General features: G+C 40.5%; 1 protein-coding gene across 1 annotated transcript in view; it reads right to left on the bottom strand.

The window, feature by feature from the left end:
* LOC104541315 (katanin p60 ATPase-containing subunit A-like 1) overlaps positions 1–9,240 on the bottom strand; it is a 17,213-nt gene that overhangs the window by 752 nt on the left and 7,221 nt on the right. Inside the window, exons 2-4 of the mRNA XM_010185350.1 lie at positions 8,221–8,381; positions 6,214–6,389; positions 3,072–3,093 (exon numbers count right to left, since the gene is read on the bottom strand). Coding sequence (XP_010183652.1) covers positions 3,072–3,093; positions 6,214–6,389; positions 8,221–8,381 — 359 coding nt within the window. The remainder of the gene's footprint in view (positions 1–3,071; positions 3,094–6,213; positions 6,390–8,220; positions 8,382–9,240) is intronic.

Below are 9,240 nucleotides of genomic sequence, written 5' to 3'. Positions count from 1 at the left end.
TAGAAGTGAAAGTCATACAGGTTCATAAGGACATTATTCTTTCAACGTATCCTTTACTAGTAATATATAGCAACATTGCCTGGTTCACCTCTGTAGAAGCCACAAGAAAGTATCAAGCTTTAACACTGCTATCTTAGCACCACAATGGCCAGCAAAACCAAGGTGTTCACACCCTACACTCCACAGACAGTCCCCAAACATCTGTGTCTGCTTCGCTCAAAACAGCACCATGCTTCCTTCATAGGTGCAGCTCACTCTGCTAAAAACCCCATCAGAGCTCATTATGTATCACAGCGGGTGGGTAGGTGGGTTGGTTGGTTTTAAAGCAGCAAACCAGACTCTCTTAACAGTGCTAAACCACTCTTTAAGACGACTGCCACACTCCCTGGCCAGCCAAAGGCACGAATGCAAGAAACAGCCTCACAAAGCAGGCTGCATAATGACTTGATGCTACATTAACTCCTGGCTGAAGAACAGAGCATCCAGAGCATATTTTGAAGATGCTACACCTGTCAGAGCTAAGCAACTGGCACCCCATCATCACTGAACACAAAAGCTGTTATACCCACTGTCTTTGGTGAAGGAAAATCAAGAAGATCCTCTCCCCTTGTTCAGTTAAAGTCTTACTGCCCAGCAATTTCTCCTTTCCTCAACTGGAAAACTATTTCATAGAATCATATTTCCTCCTTTCCTTAACTTTCCAAACTATTTCCCTCCTCTCATCCACAGGCCAGCTTCATAAGCAGTTAAATTGTTTTTAAAAGGTCACATTAAAGAAGCTCCCAAGTCACCCAGGCCTCTCTGAACTACAATAATTTCTGCAGCGTGCCAATGCTCACTCGGCGACCAAGCCACACAGGGCCTCTGCCCCAAACAGCCCAGAGTTTTTGGTTAATACCTCCACAGTTCCGTTACGCTTATGGAGGTGCAGAAACATTTTCCCTTTGAAGCACCAGGACTCATACTCCTCCTCTCTTGCTTCCCAAGGAAACCACTTCCCCTCCCAGCTCAACAGCAGCATTCAACTGTGCCTGAAAAGCAGCTGCACCCTTTTAACGAAGGAGGCTGAGCAAGGAGCTACTTTAGGACTCTTAACTCAGCTTCTAAATGCCATCAGCAGCCAGCTAAAGGATCCTAGCTGGGTGGACAAAGGCAGTCCAGGCAAAGGCGGGCTGAGCAGCAACTGGAGACACACAAATAACCTCGCAGCGGAGAAAGAAAAAGGTAGCGATTACACCCCTCCAGGTTGCCATTTCCCCACGAGGCCTGTGAGGGAGCAGTTTATCTTCCCACTATTTTTATTTCTTGCTTCAAAGTGAACTCTGTGTTGTTTAGTACTCCCAGATCAGTTTTTTTGCAATGGAAATAAAGCGGAAATTTTTGTTTAGATAAAAAGCTGGTGTCAGAAATGTAATGGTCTGGTGTAAAAAGGAAATGGAAAGGAAAGCCCTGTAGACTTTGGAAGATTTCAGGAGAGAGAAAATGGAATCCAAATGTAACCATAAAAAGAAGAAAGAAGGAAAAAAAAAAGAAATGAAGGTATTTGCTGTCTGTCTTTGTTACACACTTCTATCACTCTGCAGTGGAGTAGTTTTCCTAGTGGAAGAATTTTTCTGCACATCTCAAAACAAATCGGATGTTTGGAGGTTTTTTTCTGGGTGAAACAGAGTCAAGGCAGGCTTTAAAAAGCAGAAGGCAGGGCTCACGGCTGCGGCTCGCTGGGAGCACAAACCCAGCACAAACTCAGCGACGGCGGCTCCGGCGCAGCCACGGGGTGGCAGCACGGCGGGGCGGCCCCGGCCTAGGCCTAAGCCTCAGCCTCGGCCCCGGCTCCTCCGCCGCTGGGCAGCGGCGCATCCCCGCGCCCGCCTGCACCCGGGGCTGGGTCCAAACCCTAGCTGCCTGGTCCTGGGATACTCGCCTTTCCCGGGACAGTTTTTTCCGGCTCCCCCCGGTTCACCAACGGGGAGATGCTTTCAGCATCCTCTTGGCGATAGTGTCAGTGACACTGAATGCTTCGATACTTTTTTCAATTCCAGAATTAAACCAGTATTTAAAGTATTTACAGTTTTCACAAGTAATAAGATTAATAATGTTGGTCTCAAATTGGTCCAACATGCAATCCTCAGTTAGCAGGTGAGTGGAGACTAGAAAATACAATTTTAAAACTGTCACCTGAATCCAGGCAGCAGGAGTAAGCATAATTTTTTAGTCATATCCTGCTCTCTTCTTGTGAAATTACCTTCCCAAAACAGCTTTAAATAAAGCTGCTTCCATGGTGTCTCTCTAAGAACAAACACCAACATAGAGCACTGCAGGAGGCCACTTCCACCAAGTCCCCTTGGCAATCCCATCACATAACCTGCTCAGCCAACCAAGTTCTGACTTAAAAATTAAGTTTCAAAAATTTCTGACCTTTCCATCAGGGAGAGCTGTCAAACCTGCACTAAATCACTGGAACAAAAACCTTATTTCTAAGATGAATGTATTTCTACTCTTGTACTAAGTTCTGATGGCGGTGCTTCCCAGTTTGGTGTGCATCAGCAAATTTAATTAGCAAATACCTCTCTTTTTTATACCAGGGTCATTAATTTAAATATAAAACAAAAGTCCGTCTCAATTCCTATGGACATCCATAGATAATTTGCCAGTTAACTCATATTTTTTCTTTCAGTACTCCCTGTTTACATTCCCCCACCTTACAATTCTACACCACACACTCACTAAATTAACCAATTATTTCCGATGTGGCATCCAGGTAGATGAATTTCTTTCTCTAAGAGTTTAACTAGAACTCCAAAGGAAGTGCTGGCAAAAGCAACACCTTTGCTTAAGAAATCAAATTTCACTTTATTCAAACTTTTTGGTTAGTCCCAAATCTTCAACTTTTCATCTCTTCTAAATTTACTGTAAAACTCTGCTCACTTTGTTTAGGTAAAATTAACAACTCCAATTGCCTGGATCACTTTTCCTTCCCCTTCTAAATACAGGCGTATCATCACAACTCACCATTTACATGAGACAACAGTAAATTTTACTGGAAATCTTTGCTCCTGACCCTGTAGTTTCACCTACCAGTTCTTTCATTGTTCTCTGATGGAGATTATGCAGCCTTCCAGTCCCAATGCATGGAAGTCTATGCCTCCACCTAAATATGACTACCTCATGTCACATCCTTATTCCTGTAATCTACCTTGCCTTTGCCTCTGATGATGCACATAAGAATAACCAAGGAAAAAAGCTCCTTTTTCAAAGTCTTATCTTCACCAATTTTAATATTCATTTGTTTGATATGGCAGCACAGCCCTTTGCTATTTCATATCCTTCACAATATCTACTGTCCTTGTCCACTGGCAATCTAAAATAATCTAAAGATTATTTAGTCCCCTGGTAGCTACCAATAGGACAAAGGGAAATGCCCTCAAGTCATGCCAGGAGAGGTTTAGTTTGGATATTAGGAGGAATTTCTTTACTGAAAGAGTTGTCAAGCACTGGAACAGGCTGCCCAGGGAGATGGCTGGATCACCATCCCTGGAGATGTTTAAAAGACGAGTAGATGTCGTGCTTAGGGACATGGTCCAGTGGCAGACTTAGTAGGGCTGGTTCAATGGTTGGACTCGATGATCTTAAAGCTCTTTTCCAACCAAAACCATTCCACGATTCTATGAAAGAGTACTCCTAAAAAAGTGTTCTAGTGCTTAGATATGGTATTATGAAATTTCTAAGACACAAAGAGGTAGCATTTATGCTGCCTCTTTAAGGTGAACTACTGAACAGAAGGTAAAACTCTTGGCAGTGATCCAGCAGAAGGTACCTTGAGAACAACCTTAATAATTGCCAGTGGAACTAAGAAGGAAGAAGCACTTGAAAGCAGTATTTTAGAAAAAGGAACATGTAAATATAAGGGTTTAGCGGATAAACACCATCTGATGTCTTGCAGTTCAAAATTATTCTATATAGCAGTAAAGAAGGTCATTTTACAAGCGTAGTCAGGTTAAAACTCCTTCTCCCAAGATGGTTACAGTCAGAATGAAAAGATTATATGGTTTGGGGAAGAGAAATGGTGAAAGAAAGCGCCACATGTGAAGTGAGACAGAGCATTTCTAAAACATATATACTCTAGCTATAGTTATCTTGAAAAAATCACAAATAAATATGCATATTGCATTGTGATAGTATAGCTAGGACAGTGTACAACCTATTACACTGCAACCAACATCTCAGGAAATGGATATGGCATCCAAGTTCATTACATGTTCTAAGTAGTCCTGACCAACCTCCAAATCATCATACAATACCTGAGAATTTGTAACCTTGTGTGATTTTTGCATATATACCCCAGTAAAATAACCACCAAGGAACTAGACAAAGGTGAAAAGAAGAGCACGTGTGTTGGTATTTTTTGAAAAGTAGACATATTTTCCATCTGCCACCTAGTGACCAATTTATAGAGGTAAGAGTAGCATTTAAAATGCAGCTGTATTAAACTGGACATCTTCATGACTCTTCCTCCATCTGACAGCAGCAGTGCTGCTAATCGCATTATTCCCAGAGACAAGCATTATACAAGTCATGTTGGTGTGGGCTCCTTATAGTAAAGCCCTGTAATGCTTAGCACTGGAAAGCTCTGAGAGCAGGGAACACCCTCATTAGAGCTAAGACTGAAGGCTGCCTTACACAAGCACATCTGGTGAACCTGTCACACACCACAACTCCGATTCCCCGTGTAGCTGGCAGAACTGTAAATAATTTCACAGATCTTCACAAGCTTTCTATAGCTTGCAGGATGCACTCTTGTTATTTTAAATCTTACTGTTCCAGGGTAGAGAGATTTCTAAAATTATTAAACTTGATCTGTACAGTCACTCAGTGGCACTGCTGAAAATGTGCCTGGCCCTACCTACTGACGGTAATAAGGGCTGGGATTACTTAATACTTTGCCTGTGTATCAAAAAAGCATTTCATGATGGAAAAAGCATATCTCTGAATTCTTCCTGTGCTGTGAAGAGGCAACCTGTAATAGAAAGGCCATGAAGGGACTAACCAAATTCATTTGAAAGAAAACTGGCCTAAATATTGTCTTATTTATCTATCAAGATCCGTACAATACCATATGGCCCCTTACAAAGGGACTTCTCATATCACTGTCTGTCAGGAAAATAAAGCTGCTTCAGTACCCTCTCGACTTTTATCATTGATACCACAGACTCCTTGGGCTCCTGGCACTGATTCCACAGTTAAATTTAAAAATGCACATGTCTCAGAAACAGCAATCTGCACACACAGACATTTTTTTCACCCACAAAACAGTCCTGCCCTTCACATCATTACTTTATAGTGAATCACTGTTTCTCCTTTCACTTCAGTGCTGCTTCTTTTTCATGGGTCTTCAGAAGAAAGAAAACCCAGTTGATTCTAATTTATTTAATTGCTTTTGTTTTTAAAACAAAGCCTTTTCAAGAAGCATTCTCTTAAACACTGTAATAAATACAAAACCCTTTTCATCAAGAAAATGAAAGCTGCTAAGAGTTTGCTTTTGCTACGGCTCCCTCACATCATTTTTCAAACATGTAGCTTCAAATAATTTGGCACAGATTTTAGTATCAATGCATTTACAGAACCGTCCTGGGCTTCTAGGTACACCTAAACTTTACTGCAGCATGGCAGAGGCAATGGTACCATGGAACTCCATTCATAATGCCTAAAGTCTAGAGAAGGTCTCACTGGTCTCACTTTGCACTTTTTACATGGAAATCTTTACAAAATATTTGGCTTCCTTTTGAAAAGAAAAAGTGGGGGAGAAGGAGGAGAAAGGGAAGAGAAAAGCAAGGAGAAAGCAAGGAGAAAGGGAGGAGAAAGGGAGGAGAAGGGACTTTACACCTGATAGACACTGCCAGATTAGAGTCAGGCCCATGGTCTAACTGAGATTATGAGAAACCCCCAGAAACAGGCCACCATGCTTCCTCCCTATCAGAAAATCTTCTCAAATCAAGACAGAGCAAACTTGACAGAATTTTCCTTGATTTTGTGTCATTATTACTAAATATCCCCACGAGACATGCTTTGTTCATGAGGCAAGAGGAAAACGCCAAGTTTTCTTGCACAAGATTCTCATGGCTTTTTAATCATTTAGTACAGATCATAATAAAACTAAGAATGCTTCCTTTTGCCACCTGCTGCACTGTAACTCCTCCCCACCACGTTCCTTCCCACTTCTTACCTTGTCATCTCTTCCTCTGGCTCTGGACTCCCTTTCACGGCTGCCTGCAGGCTTCTCACCCTTGGCTACCGCGTGTGCTCTGCCCACAGGCCCGCGAGGCTGCAGGCCTGGTGAGTCTTTCCTCAGAGGTTTTACCTCGCGGCTGGGACGTTTTGTCTGAGGTGGAGCCCTGGCAATAAACAATGACAACAAAAATATGCTAAAAACAGTGAGAAAAGAGCAACATTAAGAAGTAAGGATTCTTAATATTTCATTAATTCCCTTGCTGACAAGCCCCTAAGTCTTATCTTCCTATACCTGCAAATCCAGCAACGTATTCATGGTTCTGTCTGACGTCCAAAGTAAGAAAAAATACAGAAGGGAAAAAAAACTTTCAACATTGAAAAAAAAAGAAAATTAACAATACTATTAGATCGGTACTTCAAACCAATTTTACAACAAACCAATAAGCATGTAACAAAAGAGGAAACCATTTAGTAAAGGTCTTCAAACTGTAGTTTTCCTTGATTTCAAACCAGGAGACTACATTAGGCTACATTCTTATGCAGAAGTGCTACACAACCAGACCATATTCCTGGTGGAGGGGAAAAAAAAAGAAAAAAAAGCTTTGACAGGCCCCAAAACAAAGGGGGGAGCATTTTAAAACAAGCCTCCTACCTCTGACTTCATTCCCCTGTGTGAAAAATGTCAAAACACAAAAACTGCCTAGAAAGCAAAAGCAAACAGATCTGAACTGCAACCACCTTTACTTGTGTGCATCGCCCACGATGTCAAAGAAAACTCAGCAGCAGCACAAGGAGGCACAATTTGGTTTTAAGATGATGTGTCACAGTCATTTTGCTCTAGGGGTTGGACTTGAAATACAGAACCAGGAATGGCACCCAACGTTAATTAGTGTCCCTTGTTACATTGTCTACTGATTCTTGTTTTGAGTAACTCAGTATTTGCTAACTCCACAAACAGTTGCCTGGAATATGGCTTAAAATGAGTACATGCTTAAACACACTGCTGCATAAAACTGCTACATTTTGCTTTGCATATATTTTCATCAAGCTTTACAGCTGGGAAGATTGGCTAGTTTTCCTCACTTATTTGCACAAGATTTAAATTCCAGCTTAAGAAGGCAGATGAACTACTGGGCCTTGACATCTTCACATAATATTATTGCAAAAATTTGAATAATAATTTCCACCACTTACAAAAGCAAACGGCGTTGATATTATATTACACTTACATTCTTAGTTTTCTTTGAAAAGCAAAGATTCATTTGTTTGATAAGCATAAAGCACAAAAATTTACAAATAAATTTGGCATTTCTTTCTGTTAACCATGATCTCTCATTTTACTTGTTCCTTTGCTTATGTGAGTAGACTCATATTAAAATTCTTTGCTAATGTTAGAAAAACATTGGCATGATAGCTGTTATTCTTTTTTTAAATTTGTATTTATTGTTTCCAATGACCTGTGTCAAGCTCTACTAGGATCAAAATAGGGATCTCAGAAAATGCACAAGCATCTGTTTTGAGAAAACTACTAACTAACTAAAGTTACCTTAAAGGTGGTTACAGAAGAAAAACACCATGTGTAATTGAATGTGTTTAGCAATAAAAGTAACCAATGGATTAAACACAGGTCATATTATCTAGAGCTAGGGAGGGATTTCTAATCACCATGTCCTTCAAGATCCTTCAGTTCCAGCTCCTTATGGACTCCTCAGCCATCAATGCATTCAATTGCTTAAATAAACTGAAATGGAAAAGTTTTCTCCCAGCACATGAGAAAGGCAACTGTCACCAAAACCCCCCTTACCTCTCCAGCAGTCTCTAGCTCCAGGCACTTAGCTAGCCACTCCTACCAGAAAAAGGAGTGACTTTCTTTAGGACTTCAGCAATAAATCTATGATTTAATGTGATTTTCACATTACAAATGCATTCAAAAAAGAACATAAAATGATGGTGACCCAACTTAATTCCACCCACTCTATTTGAACCTCTCATTACCTGTGCTCAGCTGGAACAGGAGGGGGCCAAACAGCAGGATCTCGGAAAGACTCATCTTGGCTGGATACAGGGATATCTGCAGGTCTCTCCATCTTAAAACTCTCTAAAGTGTTGACAATGCTCTTAACTTGTTCATATTCTTCAACTAATTCTTGTCGGACCTTGAGAAATACATATGTTATTTACAAATTGTTACAATTCAGGTTTTTTTTTAAAACTTAAGAAGTACCTCAAACCATAGACTACTCTCAAAAGCAAGGACTCCCAAGCCCTTCCATTCACAAGGCCCAGCTCTATCAGGCTGACAACAGATCTTTAACAGTAGCATAGAAGACTGAAACCCTGTTGAGTTCATCTTCCTGCTTGTCAATGTCATGACCAGCCACGACTGCAAACACAGGGATCACTCTTCTACATGTGCTGCTGCTCAGATTTATGCGTGCATGTTGACCTGTATACACACACACGCTTTTATATTAGTAAGGGTGCTGTTGGCAGATCTTTAACATATTTACTACTATTCTGGCATAAAAGAACGTCTCCAATTACAGTCTCCAAGGTCCTAGTTATAAAACTAACTAAATCATTAAAATATAATGTTACAAAATTAACATCGTGAGGAGCACATCATCACCTTACAGTTAAAGCACAAGCCAATTCATTGGTAGATTGCAAAGATTAGAACAGAAAATGGGAAGTTTAACACTCCATAGCATAAGTTCAAATGATAAGTAAGTTAAATAAAAATGAGAGGAAATTATGTCTCAGAAAGAAAGCGCATTGCAGAATTATGCAGCTGAATTTTAAACTGGAAACTCCTATTGCCATTCATCAGCAATTAGAACTACTGCAATAATTCCAAGATTATTTACTTGATATTTGTTCATTTCAATTTTCTTCCAAGAAGCCTAGGAAAAATAAAACCTGTGTAGAAATTTGCTAAGTTTCAAGTGGCCTGTTACAAGCTCAAATTTTGTATGCTACAGTCACTGGTTCTTAATACACACCAGCAGCCAAAAA

The sequence above is a fragment of the Mesitornis unicolor genome, unplaced genomic scaffold, assembly GCF_000695765.1.
Source record: "Mesitornis unicolor isolate BGI_N332 unplaced genomic scaffold, ASM69576v1 scaffold53065, whole genome shotgun sequence".
Taxonomy (NCBI): Eukaryota; Metazoa; Chordata; class Aves; order Mesitornithiformes; family Mesitornithidae; genus Mesitornis; species Mesitornis unicolor.
Note: the sequence above shows the minus strand (reverse complement) of the source record. Positions and strands in the feature narration are given on the sequence as shown.